Genomic DNA, 26,072 nt, shown 5'->3' with positions numbered 1-26,072 from the left:
GTTAGAAATCAGGTAACTGACATGGAGAACTATGCTTTTTAAAAAATAGTCTGCTTAAAAAAAAAAGTCTGCTTATGGACATGGTGAACAGAAATAATTTAATGTTTTAATTTTTTCTTCTATTTCACTACAAGTTTATACGCATAATAATACATACCAGATAAATATGGGGGAAAAGTTTTGTGCCAGAGCCATCCTGCCTACTCTTTCCTTACAGAAGAACAAAGTAACAGTATTCATTTTAACTATAGAAATACTATAGTGGGTTTTTTTAATTCCCTATATTTTAATCTCCTGTGTTCCTCTTGATCTTTAATTTGCTAAAATAGTTGCAAAGAATGAATCTAGCCTGCATTAATCTTCTTAAAAAAACACAACTCTACCTAGTTGTAATGGTTCGTCTTTCTCTTAAAAATAGTGATTTGTTCACTCTGAAATCTGAATGATCAGTTGCAGCTGCATTTTGTTCCTATTTGAGTTTAGGAAGAGGGGAGGAGGAAGCACTCTGTAATATACAATTTGAATTACTGTAATAGACGGACACAAGGATTAGCATAGTGGAACTGTTAACCTGACAGAACCAGAAGAAACATCTATTCTTAGCATAGTTTGAGATTTAAAGGCAACATAATGGGTATAGTTGAAAATTGTAGAAGGAAAATAAACCAGATGGGTTAAGATTAAATTTTTTTTCTAAATTGTTACTACCATACTGAGGAAGAGGACTTTCTACCATTAGAGGCAATAAAGAAAATCGCAGAGGGAAAGGTCAATAGGTTTGAATACTTAAAAATTTTAAACTACTTTAAAACTCTTTATTACTTAGGTAATGCATATGCGCTGTAGAAAACAATTGGAAAACAATAGAAAATAAAAATCACTCATAATTCTGCCAAGTGGCAGCTCTCGTTATTATAATGACATTTTATGATAATCCTCCCACAGTTAAAATATTTTTATTTAGGGGAAATTAAATTTAAATGTGCAAACAAATAAATTGACAAAGTGGTTTCTCAGGATAGACAAAGAATTGTTGGCTTTAAGATATGTAAAGAGCTTACATGAGTAAGAAAAATACTAATATTCTCGAAGATTGGTAGGCAAAGGACAGAGACAGTCACTCTGTGTTCATCATTCAGCAGACGCTGAGTCCCTGCTGGTCAAGTTAGAGTAGTGTTTACTGTGCACAAAAACGGCTGTTGGAAGGGACAAACATGCCATATTGTCGTCTGTATGTTTTATTCCAACATCTTGAGGCATAATCAAGATATAAATGAAATTGTATGGAAAAACATTTTTCTTTAGTTGAATTTTTTCAAAAATAATGGAGAAGATTGTATTTATGAACTTGAGATGGGCAACTGTTTCTTAAACAAGACACCCCACAAAAACGATAGAGGAAAAGATTGATAAGTTGAACTACATTGACCTTAAGAACTTCTCTTCAATGGGAGAAAATATTTGCAAATGAAGCAACTGACAAAGGATTAATCTCCAAAATTTACAAGCAGCTCATGCAGCTCAATATCAAAAAAACAAACAACCCAATCCAAAAATGGGCCTAAATAGACATTTCTCCAAAGAAGATATACAGACTGCCAACAAACACATGAAAGGATGCTCAACATCACTAATTATTAGAGAAATGCAAATCAAAACTACAATGAAGTATCACCTCACACCAGTCAGAATGGCCATCATCAAAAAGTCTGCAAACAATAAATGCTGGAGAGGGTGTGGAGAAAAGGGAACCCTCTTGCACTGTTGGTGGGAATGTAAATTGATACAGCCACTGTGGAGAACAGTATGGAGGTTCCTTAAAAAACTGAAAATAGAACTACCATACGACCCAGCAATCCCACTACTGGGTATATACCCTGAGAAAACCATAATTCAAAAAGAGTCATGTACCACAATGTTCATTGCAGCTATGTTTAGAATAGCCAGGACATGGAAGCAACCTAAGTGTCCATCAACAGATGAATGGATAAAGAAGATGTGGCACATATATACAATGGAATATTACTCAGCCATAAAAAGAAACGAAATTGAGTTATTTGTAGTGAGGTGGATGGATCTAGAGTCTGTCATACAGAGTGAAGTGAGTCAGAAAGAGAAAAATACCGTATGCTAACACATATATATGGAATCTAAAAAAAAACGGTTCTGAAGAACCTAGGGGCAGGACAGGAATAAAGACACAGACGTAGAAGATGGACTTGAGGACACGGGGAGTGGGAAGGGTAAGCTGGGACGAAGTGAGAGAGTGGCATGGACATATGTACACTACCAAATAGTAAAATAGATAGCTAGTGGGAAGCAGCCACATAGCACAGGGAGATCAGCTTGGTGCTTTGTGACCACCTAGAGGGGTGGGATAGGGAGGGTGGGAGGGAGGGAGACGCAAGAGGGAGGAGATATGTGGATATATGTATGTGTATAGCTGATGCACTTTGTTATACAGCAGAAACTAACACACCATTGTAAAGCAATTATACTCCAATAAAGATGTTAAAAAAAAAAAAAGAGCTTCTCTTCATCAAAAGACACCATTAACTTTGGGTTGTTTGCAGAAGTGGCCCCAAATTCCTCCCATCCCTGTCTGTCACATTCATGCCCCTCTGAATGTGACTCTCACCAAGAGGTGGACAATCACTTTTGAATTTGTGCTCGGCCACGTGACTAGCTTTGGCCAGTAGAATGTTGGTGATAATGACACAAGCAGAGGCCTAAAAAACATACAGGCATACCTCGTTTTACTGCACTTTGCTTTATTGTGTTTTTTACAAATTAAAGGTTGGTGGCAACCCTGTGTCAAACAAGTCTACTGGCACCAGTTTCCCAACAACATTTGCTCACTTTGTCTGTGTGTCACATATTGGTAATTCTTGCAATATTTCAAACTTTTTCATTATTATTATATTTGTTGTGGTGACCCATGCTCAGTGATCTTTGATGTTACTAATGCAAAAAGATTACAACTCACTGAAGGCTTAGCTCACGGTTACCATTTTTTAAGCAATAAAGTATTTTTAAATCAAGGTATGTACACTGTTTTTTTCAGACATAATGCTTTTGCACACTTTATAGACTAGTGTAATATAACCATGACTTTTATATGCACTGAGAAACCAAAAATTCATGTGACTCGCTTTATTGCGATGTTCACTTTATTGTTGTGGTCTGGAACTGAACCTGCAGTGTCTCTGTACTTGCATATCTTTCTTGCTGCTTTTGAGAATTCTACCGTTACTACAGTGTGAACAAACCCAGGCTAGCCTGTTGGTTGATGAACGACACTGACCTGATTACTGCCATCACCCTTGTCAACAGCCAGCCAAGCACCAGGTTTGTAAGTGAGGCCAGTGGGCCACCAGTGATCACAAATGCATATGGTGAGCCCAGCCAACAGTACATGGAACCAGAGACAAGCCATCCCAGCTAAGCTTAGCTCAAATGGCCAACCCCTAGAATCACAAGCAAATAAGCTGTTGTAAGCCCTGTGTTTTGGGGTGGTTAGATACGTGTATCAGTTGGCTTTTGCCAACATTTGCAGTGTGTGTGACCACCAAAGGACTTGTGCCCAGAATACATAAAGAATACTGCATATCATTAAGAAAAAGACAACAGCCTAATAGAAAAAAAAGTGGACAAAGGCTACATATGATATCATTCCAACTGTATGACATTTCTGGAAAAAGCAAAACTATGGAAACGGTAGCAAGATCAGTTGACAGGTTGACAGGGGTGTGCCGGGAGAGAGGGAGGGATGAATAGGTAGAGCACAGGGTTTTAGGCCAGTGCAAATACTCTGTTTAATGGAGGATACATGTCATTATAAATTTGTCAAAATCCACATAATGTACAAAACAAAGAGTGAACCTTCTTCAAAACACTTCAAGGGCTCCTCTGGCCTGTAGCAGTAGTATCTTGCTCTGGTATTGCCACTTTTCCAGGTGTCTTATAAGCAGGTGTGACATGTGACATCAATGCTGATGTTATGATAAGTTACTTAAAAAACAAATGGCTGTAAAGTCATTCACAGAATGTTACTTTCACTTGCTGCATTCAGATGTTTTCTTAATTAGGAGTATCAAGTAACTCTGATTATTGCATGACTTAGTGGAGAAAACAGATAGAAAGCCGCAGGCTATGGGCTCACATGGGGTTTTGTCTCTTGTAACCTTATGATTAGACTAACATATCTTGGCGTGGTAAGTAGTAAGCATTCACTGAACTGTTGATTTTATTAAAAGTCCTCTCTCACCAAATTGGCCCAAAGAGATTCTTCTCCTGAAGCCCTGAAGTTTTTAAGACCGTTGCTGTTTATTCAGCAACATCCTAAATTAGCTTTATGTAAGTAAGTTGCATCTCACACTAGATTGAGGTCTAAGAAAAGATAAGAAATCTGTGCATAGATCAGGTTATCCTTAATTTACCCATAATGTGTGGTGCATGTGGTTTTATGCATACAGCCTGGTACCATTGTTCTCAGGCACAGTTCAATGCTAGAACCCTTAATCTAAGCCACAGGAGGAAGCAAAAAGAAAGGCAGATGCAGGGCTTCCCTGGTGGCACAGTGGTTGGGAGTCACTGCCTGCCGATGCAGGGGACACGGGTTCGTGCCCCGGTTCAGGAGGATCCCGCATGCCGTGGAGCGGCTGGGCCCGTGGGCCATGGCCGCTAGGCCTGCGTGTTGGAGCCTGTGCTCCGTGGCGGGAGAGGCCACAGCAGTGAGAGGTCCGCGTACCGTAAAAAAACAAAAACAAAAGAAATGCAGGTGCAGATAGAGTTTGGGGCTTCTGAATCATTCTTTGTGCCTTTCCAAGAATGATCAGATCCTTGGTGGTGGGGAGGGGGTGTAGGTAGAGTATCCACTTGCTCAGGGCTTTAATCCTGTTTTACTGTTATTCTTGATGAATAGTCATGGATGTGTTTGTGTGAGGTACATGTGACAGTGCCTGTCTGAGAACCTAGCGTCTCTTTATCTGGCTGTTCATCTTCATATCCTTATTGCCTGCCACATAGTCAGTGCTCAATAAATATTTGGATGAATTGCAGGGACTCAAACACCGACTCTAGACCTTGCTTCTTTAATCCACATACACAGAATTCTTTGGAAAGCCAGGCAGAAGAGCTTGGTCACCTGCTTCCCCTCTTCCCCAAATTGTCATTTTATCTTTGTGGCTTCAGTAAAAAACTATCACTTCATAATGCTTTTGGGCATTGGTCACGTCTTTCCTCGTCAGCCCTAATCCCCGAAATGGTATGTAGAAAAGTACATTTACATCTAGAAAGTATTTAGAAAACTCATTTGGTTGATAACAATAATGCAAAAGCCTTTTCTTTGGTTATGGTACAGAATCTTGTACTGCTCTTGGAATATTAAAGAAATGCTTAACCAAAGCTAGTTTCATTTTGACATTCTGTTTCCCTCCCATTTACACTCCCAAGTTATACACAGACTATCATCAGTTTCATAAGTATGGTTCTGTTATTTCAGAGTAGGACTATCCTGTGGGTTCCTAAGGTCTCTCCCTGTGACCACTGAGCTTAGGGAAATTAACCATGGAAGGAGGAAGCTGGTGGTTGACAATCTGGTTCCATGTAAACGAAGGTGTAAACCTTCCACTTTCAGATGTCTGCCAACTACTTGTGTCCTTAGTCAGCTGTACCACTGTCCTCGGCAAAGTGCCAGAACCCCAGGGCCTGAACACTTAAACTGTCCCTATGGAAAGCAGAAGGTAAACAAAACAGAAGTGAAAGTAGATTCAATTTTTTAGACTGTTGTCTTACAGGAATGGGTTTTGTGGTTCTCAGCATTAAAAAAAAAAAATGCTTGTTCCAATATGTTTCATTGACATCAATTACTGTAAGTCTGATTCATTTTCTGCCTATTGATTTCTGCCCAAGGTGAAATTTATGACATTTAACAGAAAACATAAGTGATTAAAAAAAACAAAAAACAGATACTTTAAGCGTTGTAAAAATAAGGTTTAAAGTCAGTGGTACTTGAAAACGCAATTTTTATATTTCTTTGTTAACTACTCAGCTGTGTAAAAAATAAATAAATGACAATGTTAACGTTCTGTTAAGCTACCAGGAGATGTTGTGATTTACTTTGAAGATTTTTTAACCTTACTGTTTTGCAGCTTTACTCTGACCCTAACGTGTGGGTACTGATTTATATTTTAGGGGTGTGCTGGGGCTGCTCTATCCTCTGTCTCTCTGAACTGCTCCTTCACATCTCCTATTTCTCCATGCTGTGTTCCTCTGCTTTCAAAGTACCCATCCTTTGTGTTCAGTGCAGAGTGTTTATCTTCATCTGTTAAGGTTTGTTGTTGTTGTTTAAATTTCAGTGATTGTCAATTCCATTTCCAAGATTTCTCATTTGTTCTTTCCTATCCACTTATTCTGGCTTCATTCCTCCCTAGATTTATTTATAGCATCTTTTTTATACATGATTCCTTTATTTATCCCTGATCTCAAATATATTTATCTTTAAAGTGCTAACAATAAATTTCTTGTGGAATAGATTTATTTTTCTAGTTGATTTGTTGGCTATCTTTTTCAGAACTAGTCACCTTCTGTTTTTCTGGTACCTTGCTTGCAGATCACTTTGAGTGGGAGGCCTGTTTTTTTCATTTGTTCTGTTTTTGAGCCTAGCTGTGCCTTTGTGCTTTTCTTTATATTTAATCAACCTCGCTTTGTGTTCAGAGCAGAGGGTGCACATCAGAGCGTGAAATTGGTCCCACCATGTCCACCAGATGGTTCCCCTTTGTGAAGGGTACTCCACACTTTCCATTCCTGCCCTCATCCTCGTTTGTGGCGAATTTGTAAAACAATTTGATTATGCTTTTTTCCATGTTGTTTTCCAAATGTACATAATTGTTCTGGTAGTGATTTGTAACTCCATTTTCTTTTAACCTTACCCCCGACCAGTGTACAAGATGACCCAACATTTCCTCAAGCTCTGGCAGGGATGATTATTGTATATCCTTCTGCCTTTTAAAGGCTGGCCAGTTTTGTTCCTTCCTCCCTCCCCCTCTTTCTCTTTCAACTACCACATAAGAGTCTTAGGTTCTTGGTTTACTTTTCATCATCTTTTTCTGTTCAGTACATAATCATTTTAAATTTTAAACCAAAGCAAGCTTGGTGCTTGTTAGCTAAATTTTAAGCTTTTTCATTATTATCTAAGCGTTGTAGTTTATCTTAAAATTTAACAATATTGAGTATGTGACTTCTCGTGTATTGATTATATAAACAGATAAGTATAATAAAATATTTTCCTAAGGTTTTTGTAGTAAATTATATTGTTCCATTAACTAGTATAGGTAAAGAATACAGCATTGCTTTCAACTTGAAAGACATTGAACTTCTGACTGATAATTTGTGTATTTCTCAGAGTATACTTTGTTATGCAGAAATTTTATATTCTCATTTATAATGAGATTTATGAATAACGAAATTTGTTCAACACGTTATTTTGAAGAGTTGGTTGCTAAAATTTTAGTCTAGCCACCCCTCCCCCCCATTTCTATATATATCTCCCTATTCAGTGGTGACTACTGCAAGAGTTCCAGGAAATGTACACCCTGTGTGTTCACTTATTGCATTTTAAATTATTGTCTTTACTGTACTTCTGCATTTCCCTTCAGTCTAGTTCTGTCTATTTCTGAGAGCCAGTAGCTTCCATAAAGTACTGGATAACGGTTGGAGCAATCAAATTAGGCAACCATTTGTAAAATGGGGGTGCGGGGGAGCATAGAAGATGCTGAAGGTGCTAAGGGACTTGTAGTTCACTGCAGTTCTAGCAAATAAAAGGTACCACTGGAGTCTTTTCTTCCTTTAGATTTTTAAAACAGATAGCTGTCCGAACCATCTAAAAATAACCCTTTTTGCTTTGAATCCACGTTTTAGTAACACTTTTGGTACTCTCTTGTCAGGAGGCCGTGTGACTCAATTGCACAGCAAAATAATAATAATAATAAAATGATTGGAAAGCAGGATTGGACCAGACATTTGCTTAAACATATTCCCTTTCAAGAACATTTCTGTTCCATAAAATGAAGCAGATTGGTATGGAGTTAAGGACTCTTTGAGGGGGACCTTTGGAATCATCCCTTAATTCCATCACTAGAATTAGGTTGAGTGCCTACTCTGAGTCTGGGCCGGGGCTAGGAGGGGTGAGAGAGGTGAAGGTCTAGGCCCTTCCCAGCAGACTCCCAGCTTTAACAAGATGCTGGCTCCACCTCATCACTCTCAAATAGTTTTAAGAGAAATATGCATTTTACTGTGGAGCCAGTAAGAGACATTCACCCTATTCTGGGACTAAAGAGAAAAAGGTGTTAAAACCAAAATTGCTAGGTTTAACTTAACAAAGTGCTATAAACCTGAAAATATTTCTGCAAGGCTGGATTGGCTTTTATGCCTATGTGTTTTCAAAAACGGAAATCTCAAGTAAAAAATTACCAGCTTTTCACCCAACTTTGACTTTTTGCCTAATTGGATTTGGGAGGTATTTGAATAATGGATCATGAGCTTTCCCATAAATACAGAAATTGATTCACTCTGGGCCCTAATTCATTCCAGAATTACCAGAGCTTTATAAGCATGTTATATCCCTTTGTACTCACTGGGAGGTCATCTGTTATCTTGTTAAGTGAGTGTGGGAAGATGGGAAATAAAGAACTAGCTTTAGAAATTATTTAGGTAATGTCAGTTTCTGCCCTGCTCACTTCCTTGCCTCTTAAGATTTCCAGTTCAGATGTTTTGTTTAAACTTTATCAAGCATTTTCTAGCCCAGCTTTCTAGCCCAGCCAAATCATAATTTTGGAAGAACTGCTTTTTTCCTCTCATGAAAACGGTTCACTATAGAGATGAGTCAGATCATTTTGGGTGCCCATATAAAATGATACAGTGTAATTTAAACCATTTGCCTGTAAGCTTTGACCAAACTTGAGCTCTGCTTCGGTAGCACATCATCAGATTTATTCTCCAAGAGAGCATGACCGTTTGACGTCCATTACATATGATGTTTCGTTCTATGACATTTCTGAAACCTACACTAAGAATAGGAAGTAAGCTTCTAAAAAACCAGTAAAGAACTGTCCGAGGGAAGGAAATGGATAGGGTATCTATTTGTTGGTATATTTAATTTCCCACTGGTAACATTTCTAAGTTAGTGTGATCCCATCCCTGAAATTATGAGGTACACTTTGAATGATTCTTGAAACGTTCAGTAGGTATTTTTTAGGGGGTGCTTCTGGGAGTATGTTTCATGGCAAGTTTATTGTTTCCTTTTTGGCTTGGCTCCTCAGTTTACCCAGCGTTCATCTTTTCATCATCAGCTTTAAGGCCTTTATTTTATTGTGTGTGTGGAAATTTTACATACTTTGGTGGATTATTTAATCTTTGGTCAGAGTAATAGAAGATCTTCTAGGGATACTTCATGCTTGGGATGAAAGTCTCCTTAAAGTTGTTCATCAGTCAGGGATCTGCTTTTTCTACCGCAGTTAGAAGGTTAGCTTACCTTTGATACAGTTTTAGAATACAGAAATCTTGTTTTGCTGTAGTTCTGTAAAGGTTTGTGGTACAGTAGTGTATCTGCTTTCTTCTAAACCACTTTTGGTAGTTACTTTTAATTTTAAAGGTACTTTATCACTCCTCAATTTTAAGACTCTAATCCTGGCATTTTATTTTACTGAATGAAATGTAAATATTTGTATTCAAAGCATGCATATATTTCCCATATGCCATTCTAAAATAGAGAAACACTTAAACTGGGTATATTTTATTATTTGTAAATTATACCTCAAAGCTGGTCAGAAAAACTAATTGAAATACATAATTAAGATCTGTGCATTGTGCTCTATGAGTATACCTTAATTTTAGAATCTCTTTTTTAAAAAGTATTGTGTGAATAACTCCTATTTTTATTAGGTATCTCCGAGTTTTGCTGTGTTCTCTCTCACCAAAAAAGTACAGATTAATAAATCCTTTGGCTGAATAAAATCAATTGCACACTGTTGTTGCTATTTTGGCCCTTATTTCCTCAGAATGAATACTTGTTAGTTCAGTGGTTTATCCATGTCAATGATTTCTTCCATCTTCATCTAGTCACACCAGCTGGAGTGATCAGATTGTTTCACATCACAAGGCAAAATTCGTACCTTTTGCTAAACACTTCCAAATAACAAGTAGAATAAGAAATTTAAAACTGAGATTTATTTTTTCAAGTCATTTTTCTGTGTTGTGTAGCATTTCCCTGAAAGCTTAATCTCATCCATAAATGATGTGATGGCTAAGTTACTACTGGACTAATTTGTTTAATCCCAAGTGGGCTTATAATATATCATCATAGCTTTAAATTATTATCTCATTTCTAGTATGAGTCAAAAACTCCTCCTTGTCATTTTGTAGTTTTTTTTAATAAGTAGAATAGCAGAATGTGGGCATTCTTTTTTTTAAATCCAAGTTGAATGTATACATGGTTTAAGAGCTTAAATAATACCATGATAAGCTTATAATAAAATCCAGTTACTTGCTGCCCATACCTCCCTCCCTGTTCCCCAGTCTTTCTCTTCATGGATGACTATTTTGAACTCTTTGAGCTGCTGACTCTAGCTTGTATTTATTTCCGTATTTCTAAGGAAAATGCTTATCTTTGGATTCATTGATTTAGATCTTTCCTAAGGTATAGGATTTCACTTTCTTAAACAGCCATTCCTTCTGCTTTCCCACTTTGCTTCCCCTCCCCCATTCTCCCAGTATGTTATACTTTTTGGTTAAAACCATATTCATTGTGTACATTATTTGCCTATGCACATAGTCACAGATAGTGTTGTACTGTACTGTTTCCTTTTTAATAGATTTTCCTGTAGTTAATACTTTCCTGCCTTTTTTTCATCTGTAGAGTTTTCTTTCTACCTGTTGCTAATTCTTCCCATAGCTTCTGATAGCCTCTCAGAACAATTTTCCACAAGCTCAGTCAGTGCTATGCAATAGAGATACAGCGCAACCCATATGTGTAATTCTGCTTTTTCTAGTAGCCACAGTAAGAAAGATAAAAGGAAGCAGATGAAAGTAGTAGTACAGTTTGCATAATCCAATATGTTCAAAACGTTATTTCAACCAATAGTCAGTATTTCAAATATCTGAAATACCTTACTTTCTTCTTTTAGCACTAAGTCATCAAAATCCAATGTGTATTTTTACACTTGCGCAACATCTCTTTTCAGGCTGGCTGCATCTCAAGTGCTCTCAATAGCCACGTGTGGCTCGTGGCTGCTGGGCTGCTGTTTCGGACAGAGCAGTTTCAGGTGATTTCTCAGCTTCAGATTTGGTCTTGGAGGCGTCCCTACTGGGGACCTCTGTTCTTTGGTCTGGGTCGCTGGGTCTGTAGGCTGCCACACAGCTACCATTTTGAGACTTCTTTGCTTTTCTTCTCAGTTGGATTCCCTGTTTTCTGGACTTCAGGTCTTCTCATTTCCCTTTGGTGGTCTCGTTCGGTCACGGTTGGTACAGGGGACAAAGGCATGTTGTTGACTCGTCTGTCTCTTGGGTCATTCTGGGCCAATCTGGCTGCTTGCCTCCTAGTGCTGGTATATGGTTGTCATCCTGGGGCCTCCCCCGTCACAGCTTTTGTGGAAATTTCCTGTGCCTTTGCTCTTGTGTTGGATCCTTCCCCCCGACCCCTGTCCTGTATATCTTACATCTTTCTCTTTCTTGGTTTATTTCCTCACTCAGGTGGAAGACATGCTCCAGTGGATTGCTGCAGCAAGGGGGCAGAGGTGGTAAAGTTTTTGAGACCTTGCATATCTGAAATGTTTTTCTTGTCCCTTCTCTCTTGTTGATTATTGGGCTGTGTATAGAACTCTAAGTTGGACATCATTTTTCTTCAGAATTTTGAAGGCATTGCGCCATTGCCCTTCACCTTTCAGTGTTCTTGCAGAATCTGATTACCTTATCTTTTGAAAGTGAACTATTTTTTCTCCCTGGGAACTTACAGTATGTTCTTTTTGTCTGCAGGATTCTGGAATTGCAAATTAGTGTGTCTCAGTATGGATCTGTTTTTATCATTTTGATGAGCACTTGATGTGTCTGGGAGATTTCCTTGAACTATTTTTTAATGTATTCTTTTCTTATATTTTGTTTTGCTTAATTTTCCATTATTGTTATTTATTTATTTAGGCTTTGCCTTCTGGAAAGGTAGGATTTCTTCTACCTTTATCTTATCACTCCTCAGTTAAGCTTATCATTTCTGCCATCTTGTTTTTAAGTTGCAAGAGACATTTTTATTGTATACAACATCCTGTTCTTAATCCATGGATACAGTATTTTATCTGAGTATATTAATAATGTATATATTTTAAGCTTTCATTTCTCTGCAGTTTATTTCCTCTAAGGGGCTTTTTTGCCTGTTTTGTTTTTCTTTTAAATCTCTTTTGTATCAGAGGCTTTCTCTCCTCTGACATCTTGTAATCAGTGGTGTGTACATGATGAAGAATAGGGGCTTACAGGGTCTGCAGCGAGCTCTGAGCAGGTGTAAGGGGCTTATCAGCACAGATCTGGCCACTGGGCCTCTAGGTGCAGGTAGGCTGTTATTTCCGTACCCCTGTAATGGCATCTCTTGGTCTTTCCTCTTGTCTGCTCAGATCATCTAGAGAGCACTCTGCCCCCTGATTTACATCTTCCAGAAAATAAATCTCCAGATTTCTGCAGAGTTGTGAGGCAGCAGTCACCCAGCAGCACGGAAGGGGGCGGTGGGAGTGGAGATGCTGCTCCCCTCAGGCAGCTCTGCCCCGCTCCCCTGCATTGAATCCCACCCCTCCTTCCAGAGAAGCACACTTTCTGCGCCTTTGGAAGGTTCTGTGGTGGAAATCATGATGGTTCTCTGCTTTCCCCACTGCTGGCTTGTAATTGAGCTTTCTCAGGCCTGCCAACGACTAATCAGTCTGATTTCCAGCTTCCAAAATTGTGTTGCTATTATCTGCTCTCCTGTTCTCTCACTGTGGGTTCGTCTTTTTTTTTTTTTTTTTAAGTTGTAATAGACTATGCATAACATACAATTTGCCATTGTAACCATTTTTAGGTGTACATTTTAGTGGCATTAAGTATATTCACATTGTTGGATGAGCTTTTCTTTTAATAATGTATAGTAAAATACAGACTGAAAGGAAAAGCCTTTTAAATAGGATTATAGGGGTGTTGATTTAGGGGAGCAAAATTAGATGTGTGTGATCCATGTAGCAGGACGCATAATGTGCATCTTCTGTTAGTCCAGGCACTTGCTCTTTCTGACAGTTTGGTATAATGGGATTTGTTTACCATCTCCTAGGAAAGCATTTGGATAGTTTGTTGGCGTAAAAGGGCATTTTATCTGCTCTTGATAACTGTAGCTTTACAAAAGGTTACAGATGGAACTCCCAGGCCTGACTTGGAAGGCTCTCCAAGATCTGGCCTGTACCCACCTGTGTGCCCCAGGCCTGTTGTTCCTCCCACCGGCCCACTCACTGTTCCTGCATAAGACGTGAACTCCAGCCCCCGTGCCTTTGCCGTGCTGGGGGTTCCTGAGTGAAACGTGCCCACCCCCCCCATCTTCCTGCCCTCTTCCACGTCTTTCCAGCTCCCAGCCCCATGCCACTTCCCCCCACCCCAGTTGTCCTTCTCTTTTCCTCCCATGACCTTGGGCATGCCTCTGAATTAGCACCTTGCATTTCCCACACTGCGTGGCTCCCTTTGATGTCCGTTTCTGTGCTGGGTCTTCCTCAGTGCCCGGCACAGGGCCCACGCTCAGTTAACTATCTAGATGAATTCCTGATGCCAGAGATTTCAAGGGAGAACTCTTTATCCTTTTTTTGTAGGATATCCGACACGAAGCCAGTGACTTCCCATGTAGAGTGGCCAAGCTTCCTAAGAACAAAAACCGAAACAGGTACAGAGATGTCAGTCCCTGTAAGTATTCACATCGCCGTTACTCTGCTTCCATTCAGCTGCAGGACCTCTCAGTCAGGACTCCTTTAGCCCCGGGGTTTGGTAATAAATTGATAGCAGTAAAGGTTTATGACTTGATTGTTTCCTATAATAAAGGCATTAGAGACTTATAGTAATGGTTCATTTTTCCACCCTTGTAGAAGGGGTAAGGTTTCAGTTCCTGGAAAATTCAGCTAAGTTCAAAGCACTTTTTTTCCACTTTGACTATTTTAATGATGAATCATTTTCCTACGAGCTGAAGCAGGGTATAGCAGGCATAATATAACCACTTCTGGGTGACTCAGCAAAAGTCTTATTAGACCCCGAGCATTGTATTGAACTGCTAACGATGCCCTGCGCAGGCATTAAAGGGTGGGAGCGGTTCACCCCCTCAACTAAAGCTGCAGTCAGCTCTGCTTGTTGACCCCACCCCCTGCTGCCATCATCAATTTTCAAGCTCTTTCCTGCCATTAGCTCTCAGTGTGCCCGTTGGCATCCTCCTCTGCCTTCTGAGTAATTGGCTCTCAGTCCGCTGATATCTCGAAAGTAAATAACCAAATATGTTAGAATTTGTATAAAGTAACAAAACCTGGAGGGGAGTGAAGGACGTGAACTTTGCCACCTCCTCTAGGCCACAGAGAACCTTCTGGCTCACCTCCATGTGGCCGTTGCCAATCAGTGAGGGCTGTGGCTGCCAGCAGCTCCCCCGGCACTGCTCTCTGCCAGGGACATTGAAGATGCAGCTGGTCAGTCCCCAGCCAGGCACTTCCCGCCGGCCTGTCAAAGCTCACTGCCCTCCCGCCCTGAACTGTGCAGCGCCCAGGTTCCCGGGAGGGGCGCGAAGTCGGACCCCAGTTGGCACGGAGCAGTCTGCCTCCAACGGCTGCCACGGTCCCTGCCCCTCAGAGCTTTGTGGCCTTGGGCCGGCTGCCCCCTCCTCTGATCGTCAGTCAAACAGGAGTCAACGCGGATCTCAGGATTGTGCGAAGATGAATAAAGTCACGTCAGCCGCTTAGCCCAGTGTCTCACTCGTGAATGTTGGCTGCGGTTGAGATGGTCACTAACTGAAGGTGCTCGCCAGGAACATCTGAAGCGCGGGTCTAGGTCAAGTGACACATGATTTTGCCCCAATGCCCAATACTCTTGATTGAGCACGTCTAGGCTATGGCACCTCGTAGGCTTTATTTAAAAATAATACTAACAGCCTCTCCTCAGGTGATGCTGCTGTGAGGCCCTGGCCAGCCGCCCTGAACTGGAAAGAACCATCACTGTCCGCACCTTTCACATGGTGTGGCCATGCCCATGGTCTCTAGCCTTTGCTGTACTTGCTCTGAATTAGGCAGTAATGTTGTCTTTAATATTCCTTTTCTACATTTTTGATCAAGGCTCATCTAAATGGTTTTATGAACCAGTTTTACAGAGAAAAAAACAGCATTTAAAATATTCTTCCAGAGACGCAATTCCCAAACCTTTTCACCCTCACCCAATCTTACTCCTTATATTTTGCTTTTTCTCCCCTACCTCTACTCTTCAGTAGAAAAGGTGATTTTCTTTTAAGGTTATGGAGGAAATGGGGAGAATATTTCAAGGTGGAAGCTCTGGGGACTGGGTATTATCTTCCATTTGGCAGGTGAAAAACCCAGCACTCAGTGAGTAGGTTGTTTGCCCAAGGTCACCACCCAGTGCTGTTTGAATCCACTCACATAACCACCAGTGCCGGTCATAATTTTTTTTTGAGATTTCTTATCTCCATGACCCACTTAAATATTACCCAAGTATTTCAGTTTGTATTAACCCTCTATGATGAGAAACATTATTCGAAACAGTGGCTAATTTCCTAAAACATCTCTTTGGAATCCTTTTGAATAGGAAGCCCCAAACCACTTATCCCCATTAACTTTTCCTTTCCCACTGGGCAGGGGGAGAACTATTTATGGGTGGTCACCTGAGTTTACTGTCCATTGTGTTGTACCAGAAATAAAAATACCCACCTGCTCTTGTTAGCTGCACTAGCAGGATAAGGAAGGTGGCTTACCCTCAGGGAAACATGGCTTTTGTGACAAAGTTATGGTAAAGGGGAAAAAAAGGGGGCTGTGCTTTTTCAGTAACCTGGGGCAGACCTTCCAAACACAAGCTTACTTTTAAAAACTCTTCTGAAAGTTACATTTAATAGACTTTCAGTGTTTTGGATTCAGAGTTTATTTTTTCCAGTTAAACTGTCTTTTAAGTGTCTTTGATCATGAGATTTATGTTATACTTGAACTTTGAAAAAAAAAACCTCGTATCAAGGAATTCAAGGTATGACTTTTCACACTGTTGTATACTTAAGCCACTTAATCTTTGAACCATTAGGCATAGGTGAGGTTGAGGTGTGATCGTAAGTCTTACGTACTTAGCTCATTGTACCAACTAGAGCTCTGGGGACTGGGTGGAATTTTTGGTGGATTTTTTTTTCCCTTTTAAAGATTGAAGCCACTGTATTTTTTACCCTTTAAAAGTATATATTAGGCATCAGAGAACAGATCCCTTGACATCCCCTTTCCCCGGTCTTCCAAGTTGTGGGGACAGTAACAAATATCATAAGACGATATAGCCTAAAAACAGATTTCCCAAACAGGACATATTCTGTGTTTTAGTATAGTTTGCCTCTGTTGCTGTTTCATGTTAAGTTTCAAACACTTCCAAAAACCTTTCTGAAAATACTAGTCGTTCCCATATTGATAACTAATCTCAACTAAAACAGCTTGGCCTCAGCCAATGTGAACGCCCTGAGTGCCACCAACTCACCTTCTTGCTTTTTCCCCATGGGGCGCACTGCCTGTGTGGACATTTGGGTCCTCCAGGATTAACCTCTGAGTTCTGGTTTGCCTTTCAGTTGACCATAGTCGGATTAAGCTTCATCAAGAAGATAACGACTATATCAATGCTAGTTTGATAAAAATGGAAGAAGCCCAAAGGAGTTACATTCTCACGCAGGTAAACGGATTGTTCGAATTTGACTCTAATGGTTTTTGCCTTACTTGATGTCAGCGTAAGAGTTTCAGAGTGCTGTTGTCTACACCTCAAATAAAATCTGCCACATCTGTTTAGAAGATCAGGTTTTAAACAACCCAAAAAAGCAACAAGGAAGGAAAAAGTCTTCCTTCCGAGATTCAGTCTGGTCGTGACATGAATCTTTTCTGGGAAGTATGGCATTGCTGGGTTTATAGAAAACAGCAGTAAAATGCCAGAGTGGCCTGTGGTCTGTCGACAGAGGCAGCAGCTAGAGAAGAGCAGTACCTGTGTTGAGTCCATAAGTATTCGCCTCAGAGTGTCCAGTGCTGCTCGTGGAAATCTGAGAGGGTTAGCAATAGGCGAGGAATCTATCCAGATGGCCATTCAGAATTCCTCTGCATGGTCCTCATTCTTGCGGGGGGTGGGGTGTATGGAGGGGGTAGGTGATGTGAACAAACATGCACAACCACTTGAAACTCCCACTGGTTTTTGGCATCTTTATGGGGAAAAAAATCATAAAAGTGGTTTAATAACCTTTTGTGAAACACGTACTGGTGTATGACCCAAAGACCATGGGTATCTGGGAAAGGGGATAAAGGAGTTTCTTTTTAAGTAATTTTCTCACGTCGTAATCTGTTACCTGTAAATTGGTCTAAACAGTCTAAGTTTCTCTCTCTTTTTTTAATCCTAATTTTTGTTTTTTCATTGCGTATCAGTTTTTATCAGTAGTATATTGGGTTTGCGTTATAGGGTGATTGTGAACGTCATAGCTGTGGTTAATATTCGGAGACTAAAATGACAGTGAAACCAGAAAGTGCAGTGAAAAAATTCTGCTTTGGGGCAGGGCGTATCCCTGGTGGCCCTTCTTTACTGTCCCTTTTGTCCTGTCCCAGTTCCTTTCCGCACGTGACCACAGTTGGCCCTCGTGCCCCCCAGTCAGTGTATGGAACGTCAGTCCCTGGGCCCTCAGCGCATGGTCCTCCCAGCACCTCTGGGGTGGGGATGAGAAGGAGCGAGACCTTGGTGGTGGCAGGCTGGTGGGAAGAGGTTGAGGCAAAAGTGGCTTCTTGGGAACTTCTCTTTTTAGAAGTAGTCAAGTTTCTTACTTCCTAGTTTCAGCCATTCAGCTTTGGTGTGGGGTCAGGAAGCCCAAAGCAAAGATAGGGTCTGTAAAGTCACATGGAGTGTTAGGAAATCACCATGGAAACTTCTACACCGCTGTCCTCCCCACCCCCATGCCCTAGCGCTTCCTTGGCACATCTGAAGGTCTGTCTGTTTGTCAGGTTGTACCATGGTTATATCCAACTGCTTACATGGTCTCCCTCTGCCCTGAGCTTTACATACGGGATTGAAGCAGCCTGACCCCAGAGTTACATCCCTAGACAATATGACTGAAATATTTTTTAAAGCATAGAGAATAATGTCACAGGTGCTGGCCTTCGTGTCCATCTTCAAGTGTTGGCTGAGTTTGGCGTGTATCCTTTCAGATCTTACAGGATTTTTAATCCCTCAGACCCATTCTAAACTGGGGTGAAGTATGGGGGCAGGGGAGTAACAAGAGCCACCGCTATGGGGACCTGGCAATAGGGTCCTCGTGCCCAGCCATGGGCCCCCTGATTCCTGCCTTCCTGGAGCCGTTTTTCTGTCAGTTGGCTGGAAGGGGTTACCATGGAATCCGCTATTGTCTGAGACCCTAAGGAGCCAGGATTTGTCAGGTTTAGGCAGCAAATCCCAGATAAGTTCAGGGAAGGAAGCGAGAGGGCACTGAGGGCTCCGTGGTCAAGGGAAGCGCGGTGAGACTTAAAGGGAAAAGATGTAAAGACTGAGGAGATTTTGGATGAAAGTGAATGGAAACCATTTTAGAAGAAGTGGTGCTGGCCAGAGGAGGTGACATGCTCTGTCGTGCAGGTGATAGGTGATGTCCCTTCCAGGCAGCACTAAAAATTGAGGCAAACTCGAGGCATTCATACCCTATATCCAGTAAACATCTGTGCCCATTGCCAGGGGGGCTGGAGTGAGACAGGCCCCGCTGCTCAGCAGGCACCCCTACCCCCCATGCCTCGGTGACACCATACCCCTTGGGCCACTCGCCTGACCATTTGTGTGTCCACATCTCATGTTCCTTGGTCCAAGGATGAAGGCTGTCTGTGGTCAGGTTAACCATTATTAATAGTAATAATAATCGGTGCATTTTATTGGGTGTTTACTGTATTCCAGGTACTGTGGTAAGGCCTAATAAGTATTGATATATGAACATAGTTAATCTTCACAACCCTGTGAATAGGTGGAGAAATTGAGGCAAGGAGAGGTGGGGTGACTTGTCCGAGGTCACACAGATAGTAAGTGATTGGAGCTGGGACCAAGCCGTCGGAAGCGTCCCTGTGACCCCTTCCCCACACTGCCTCTCCCCTGCAGCCAGTTTTATTCGCTATACCACCCGCCCTAAGGCATGGTTCTCAGTGGAGCCCCTCAGCTGGCCAGCCCACACCAGAAAGCAGAGTCTGTGTTTTCTCTCCTCCATCGCTCAGCTCTGAACCAGCCCTGAGGTGCAGAAATGACCTTTCACCGCGTGGTAGGAAATAAAATTGTGGTTACCACTAGGCAGGGAGAGGCGGGTCCCTGTCCCAGCCATGGCCACCACGCTGCCTGAGGGCCCTGTCATCCACTCACCGCCAGCAGTGAGCTTGCACTGGAACGTGTTTGTGTGTAAAATGCATACACTGTGCATTGTGTGTTTGCAGGGCCCTTTGCCCAATACCTGCGGTCACTTTTGGGAGATGGTGTGGGAGCAGAAAAGCAGGGGCGTTGTCATGCTCAACAGAGTGATGGAGAAAGGCTCGGTAAGTCATAGATTGATCCACTGTTTGCATCGCTGCCCGTGTGGACGCCAGTCCACAAAGTCGACATCTGTCCGTGTTTATTTCCTTGAGTTGCTTTTCTATTTCTATTAGAAAAACATAAAGAAGCAGTATACAAATACATGTTTATTGTAAACAAGTCAGATACATAGGTGAATTTAAAAGAGGGAAACAAGTCAAACTGCCCTTGACCTATTCTCCACCCTGCCCCCATTAGTCAGTCTCTCCAGTGTGTGATGCGTGTGTCCTGCTTTCCTCTCACCTCTCAGTCTCTCTCCTGCTTCGTGTGCTGCTGTGCTTGCCTTGTGGAGCTGTGTAAGCGGAGTTTTATTTTGAAAAGCAAGTTCCTACTGTATCTTCATCATATTTGCTTTTTCTGGCTGGTAAAAGCATGCCTCTCCGCACCTGAGCTGTGGGAGCAGCTGGACCCTGGGTTCGCCTCCATAAAATCCCCAGACGCTTGGCTCCTGGCCACACCTCTTTAGTGTGGACGTTGTCTGCTTGTGCTTCACTTCAGGGTGTGTGTTCCTTTCTTCCAAGTTCTTTGCAACGTGGACTCGAGGTGTGCATTTGTTCAGGCCACCTCCTGCCCCTCAACGGCTCTCCTCAGTCTCTCCTGCGTCCTGTATCCCGAATGGTCTTTCTAAAGCAAGTCTCACCACACCTCTTCACAGCTGAAACTCTTCTGGGGCTCCCCCTGCCTCCCAGATATGCATAATGTGGCTACTGGACCGGGTATGGTTGGGCCCTAGTTAACCTGGACCCCCAGCCCCGCCTTCCGTCTCCAGACTCCAGCCAGGACAAACGTTTATTTATTTTATTAAATTGTTCTTTTTTTTAAGTTTCTTGCCAGTTCTCTGGGCTAATGATCAGAATCACACTTGCCCCACTTCCCGGCATCCCACGTTGCTTCCCTTGGGGCCGCGGTGGCTGTGCTCTCCCTCCCCACGCATCTTTGAAGTAGGGAATAGATGCCGTATCCCCGCCCCCCTGGCTCCCGCCTGCTTCCCACGACATTCACGGCCAGCACCAGACACGGCCAGCAGCAGATACTCGCAGCCAGCACCAGCACTGCCGGGGCTCCGCAGCCTCAGAGGTGGAGGCCCCGGGAGGAGGTGGGCTGAGGAGCACGGAGACCGGGAGGAGCGTGTGGCCCAGGCCCGGCCAGGTGCTGGCACTGTGCTCTCTGGGGCTCAGCGGGGGCACTGCTGTCGCAGCTGTCCTGGCTGTGTCAGGATGCGGCCGTGGCTTGCCAGGAGAACATGAAGGCTCCGGAGACGCCACCCCTCTGAAGAAAGCACAGTCGTGGCCCTAAAGGGAAAAAATACAAGTGCAAAGAAGTAACACATCAAAGGAAACGTGAGCGGTGAAAACCTAAAGCAGTAAAGCACTCGCCACAAAGCCTCTTCCCTCCCGCACCTGGAAAGGAACGGTCTTGGTTACAACAAATGGCCTTCGTACGACGGCACATGTTTAAAATCATACTTTTGCCTCTGCCTCCTTTTCTTGAAAGAGAGTATTTATTCGCTCCGCACTCACAGGTGTAAAGAGCTTACCTGAGTGTTCAGTTGATGCAGTGATGCTTCTTGTCTTAGAAAAAAATGTTTACAGTGAGAGTGGTTTTTGATTTTCTCTGCAGTGGCTTGATTAATAAAATGTGAAGTTGCAAATGTGAAGCAAACCCTCACCCATCACCACTCTTGTCAGCAGTTTTGAGTAAAGAAACAAAACACGAGGTTCCCGCAATACACGCACTCCTCAAGGAGAAGTGAAACACGGTGGCTGGTGCAGGTGCTGAGCACAGATGACCCTTCGGGGTCTTCCAGCCTCATCGCTGCTGACGTTTGGGCCGGATCGCTCTCTGTCTTGGGGGGCCGGCCTGTGCGTTGGAGGGTGTTTAGCAGGATCCCTGGTCTCTGCCCACTGGATGCCAGTATCACCCCCACCCCAGGTTGAAGCCATCAGAAATGTCCCCAGACATTGTCCAGTGTCCCCTGGGAGGCAGAATTGCCCTCAGTTGAGAAACACTCTGTAGTCGTATGGAGGGTTGAGAATATTAAATCATGACTTATTTATTTTAAAATCATCAGATATGGTAGCATTTGCCTTTTATTTGTTACTAAAGGTTCAGATGAAACCTCTCTGCTATTTGCACGCGGTTTGCTTTAGCTACTGTTGCCACAGGACACAGGAGTGGTGGCCCTGTACTGCAGTCACATGTTTGTCACCAGGCCCTGCTCTTGGTCGTCGCCCACCCAAGGCCGAACGTAAATGGACCACAGATCCACTGTGACAACCTTTCCCCTTGGACTGCTATGTTGGCCATTAAAAAAACAACAACAAAAAAAAACTAGTTGGTTTTTATTGTAGTTTACTGTGATGATGTGACAGTAATCCCTGTTTTCCTTTGCAGCTCTTCTTTTTACTGTGGGTCTTTTGGGCCTGCAGATTGGCATGGAAAGCAACGTATGGTTTATGGTTCTTAAAGTTTCCTTGGGATAAACATTTTTAATTCGGCCTCAACGTTATCACCCCATAAGGGCTGACTGGGGAAAATTATAAGAAATTGCATTGTCTTGTTTGCTCAACTAATCTAATTATAACTTCTCCACACAGCCCGTGGTGAAAACCAGCTTGCAGAGCGTTTCCATGTAATGCATATTTGTTTTCTGGTTTCCTTCTTTCACCAAACAGTGGTAGATGTTCTCCCTGTATTTTTGGCAGACCTGCCCGTTACCCTTTTGGGACCCTGTGCTTCCTGGAAAACCGTTGTGCAGAAAATGATCATGTGTGTTAGACTAAGGTCATCCAAATGGCCAAAGTTCTCATTCATTCAGTTTAAAAACTGAGTTTAGACATGATGGGATAGAGTGCATGTGTGTAGGGGCCGGGCTTGTTGTCTAGGGGGAAGTAGCAAAGCCATGTTCAACCAGAAACATCGCCCATATCTCTCCCCTGAAATCCCTACTAAAGATGCTGTTTGATTTCAAGTGCTTTCAGGCCCGAGACACTAGGTTTTGTATCATAGGTGCTTTAGGCTTTGTGCATCTCTCTCGTACTCTGCTTTTAGTTCTCTGTGTTCATTCTTCTTTCAGCCAAATCACCCATCACAGGGTCACCCCAGATGACTTTCATGGATTTTTCTCAAGATGGCGTAGCTCTTTGTCTTAGATGGACCCAAGCAAGGACTCTCTCACACCCGCCTTCATGGTGGTAACAGCAGGTATGACAGATGCCAGTACTTTGGCACTGCCATGTGGCTGTTTGGTGCCAACCCAAAACATGCCTCAATTTTAACCCTGAAGAAGGACTGCTTTCTAATAAAATAAATCGCCTTTTCCGGTCACTATGTATCAACTAAACAGGATAACAGGAAGTAGTTGATATTGTGCTTATTTTGTTTTGTTTTGTTGCATATGTTTACAATAAAAATTTCTACAGGAAATGACAGCAGACCGTGGCATGTTGCTATAGATGCCTAAGAGTTCTTTTAAGAACTCCTGTTTTTTAAATAAGTATTGACACTTAGTGTGTGCCAGAATTCCTCAGCTGTAGAGTTCCAAAGTCTTGCTCTTTACCCAGATTACAGAGATTTGTAAGGCTTTATATTTGCTTTTGAAAGTGATTGCTTGCTGTGTGGACGTGAGGTTGAAAAGACTTGCCTTTCCTGCCCATGAGGCATGAAAACATTGGCCTCTTCTTTGGTAGCAGCTCGCCATTCTGCATTTCTGCTTCTTTGCTTTACTCTTGGTCTGCTCACTGAATTGGGTGCCCACTCCAGCACACGTGGTTTTGGACCTACCAGGGCAGTCTGTTTCCGAAGTCTCAAGGCATTACACAGGTCTAATGATTTGAAGTGTGGGAATGAATGCATCCTTTAAGCGTCTCCTGAAGTCTTGCTGTCATCTGCCTCACCCACTTTGGCTAAGCATGGGATCGTGCCATGCCATTGATGCTTCTGTGTCCTGAGTGGCAGGATCTCTTTGGTGCTGACAGATGGGCTCTGTTCCAGGGGTTCATCTTTGGCGCTCACCATTGGTGCAGGGAGGGTGAAACTGGCCAAAACTTTAAAACAGGCCAGTGTCCAGGCTCTTATTGGCCTTCTGTTCAGAAACCATAAAGTTTGATGCTGTGTTGGCATCTCAGTGTGGTGTTTCTTAATTTGTTTCCCTCCCTTTTTTCTGTTGCTTTGGTTTTCATTAAAGCAGGACCGATGGGCTTTTGTTGTTCTGTCTTCAGCGTCTTCAAGAGCCTCCTGGCTCCTCTGAGTCAATGCATGTTGAATTATAAGGGTCTTGAACTTGTACCATTTCCCAAAGAGCTGTTTACACACACTGATATTTCATTTGCTGAAAGTCATACCATCTTTGAGGGTCCCTCTGTCTGGGGACATATGTCGATTCCTCTGGCTTATGGACCTGGCAGCTTAGCCCCCATCTACCTGCTCTTCTTATCCAGAACAGTCATCAGCAACCAGAAATGTCTGGCGTAGACACTTGGCTCAAGCAAAGCATGCCACTAAATTTGACTCAGATTTTCTTTCTTGAACTCTAAATGAAACCAAATCTTCGGGAGTTTGCTTGCTTTAAGGAAAATGTTAATGAGCTACGTTTAAATCAAGAGCATCAAGTAGTTTCTAAAATTTTTAAACTACAACAAGGGATTTTTCTGAACTGAACCGAACCAGAATGAAAGGGTGGGGTGGGGCAGTGGGTGATCCCCAGCCTTGGAGGACCCCTCTGCAAACCTTCTCGATTCTGGTTTGCATTTGATTACAGCCCTTCAAGCTTTTTACGGTGTTTCATGTGGTCTCTTCTAGCCTTGGTTATCGTCCCCAGGGTAGGGAGTCTGCGCTATGCTGAGAGCACCCATCAGGGTCTTGATAACCTTTGAAATGGCTACATAAAGTAGTTCATGAGAGACTAAACCTTGTGTGCCATCTGGCTTCCTTCATGGGTGATAGGGAGAGGATCAGACCCCTGGAACACTTCGCTGTGTGGAAAACCGGGGCAGCTGGGTTTGGAAGTGCAAGTCCTGTCTGCCTGACTAGTCCTGGTCTAGATCTTCACAGACCCCGTCCCCATCTCCTCTGGAGGCAGGCAGGTTACATTGATGGCGACCTCCAAGGTCAGAAAACCCTGGGTCTTTGGGTTATCATAAAGCTCGTGGACGGTACTTCAAACCTCCATAGGAAGACTGTCAGTTGCTCACAATAATTCAATGTTATTTTCTCCCCTAGTTAAAATGTGCACAGTACTGGCCACAAAAAGAAGAAGAAGAAATGATCTTTGAAGACACAAATTTGAAATTGACATTGATCTCTGAAGATATTAAGTCATATTACACAGTACGACAACTAGAATTGGAAAACCTCACAGTGAGTATGGCATGCGCTTAAGTACTTCAGACAGTTACTGGTTGAGATGTCTTTTCACTTGGGTGATACTACTGAACACCAGTTGTTTATGCCAGTGGTTTTCTGTGCTCTGAGCAAGAAGTAATTTTAGCACTATGGTGAGTAGAGCTTACCTGCTTACTTACCGGGTGATGAGAGGTGCCTGGGGGCGGGTCTCACCTGCCTCCTTCCCCACAGAGCTCTCTCCCAACACTAGTTAACACCAGTTCTTAGGGAAAAGGGAGTTCTGACCTAAACCTTACCTGTTCCTGCTCCTGCCTTTGCAACTGCAGAGGGACTAAAGTGATGGCCTGTGAGTTAAATACCAGCAGAGCACGTGGGCCTCTCTTGTGGTCCACAGTCTCTTTAGTCTGAAGTGAGGGAAGAAGGGCCCTCCAGGGCTGACTCCCAGTTCATAGTCAGTGAAAGTTTTCTAGATGAAGTCTTGGGCTTGTTTGTGTGGGGAGAATTAATTAATTAATTAATTTTAATAAATTTATTTATCTCATTTATTTTATTTTTGGCTGCGTTGGGTCTTCATTGCTGTGCGCGGGCTTTCTCTAGGTGCGGCGAGCGGAGGCTGCTCTTTGTTGCAGAGCATGGGCACTAGGTGCGCGGGCTTCAGTAGTTGTGGCTCGTGGGCTCCAGAGCACAGGCTCAGTAGTTGTGGCACGTGGGCTCAGTAGTTGTGGCACACGGGCTTAGTTGCTCCACAGCATGTGGGATCTTCCTGGACCAGGGCTCAAACCCGTGTCCCCTGCCTTGGCAGGCGGATTGTTAACCACTGCACCACCAGGGAAGCCCATGTGTGGGGAGAATTTGTAACACCACCTGCCAGCTATCATTAAATG

At 42.7% G+C, this 26,072-nt stretch overlaps 1 protein-coding gene across 4 annotated transcripts in view; it reads left to right on the top strand.

Moving 5' to 3' along the window:
- Nucleotides 1-26,072, top strand: part of PTPN1 (protein tyrosine phosphatase non-receptor type 1) — a 67,996-nt gene that overhangs the window by 31,530 nt on the left and 10,394 nt on the right. For 2 of the 4 annotated variants that reach the window (XM_027087013.1, XM_027087012.1), the window contains exons 2-6: nucleotides 11,241-11,321; nucleotides 13,866-13,956; nucleotides 16,850-16,950; nucleotides 19,710-19,808; nucleotides 25,066-25,203. In XM_027087013.1, the coding sequence (XP_026942814.1) occupies nucleotides 11,241-11,321; nucleotides 13,866-13,956; nucleotides 16,850-16,950; nucleotides 19,710-19,808; nucleotides 25,066-25,203 (510 nt within the window). The remainder of the gene's footprint in view (nucleotides 1-11,240; nucleotides 11,322-13,865; nucleotides 13,957-16,849; nucleotides 16,951-19,709; nucleotides 19,809-25,065; nucleotides 25,204-26,072) is intronic. The other 2 variants (XM_027087014.1, XM_027087015.1) reach the window with 2 other exon arrangements.

This window comes from Aethalodelphis obliquidens, unplaced genomic scaffold (assembly GCF_003676395.1).
Source record: "Aethalodelphis obliquidens isolate GAN/ISIS:26980383/991018 unplaced genomic scaffold, ASM367639v1 scaffold57, whole genome shotgun sequence".
NCBI lineage: Eukaryota > Metazoa > Chordata > Mammalia > Artiodactyla > Delphinidae > Aethalodelphis > Aethalodelphis obliquidens.
The sequence above is the reverse complement of the archived record's forward strand: the minus strand, read 5'-3'. Positions and strand labels throughout refer to the sequence as shown.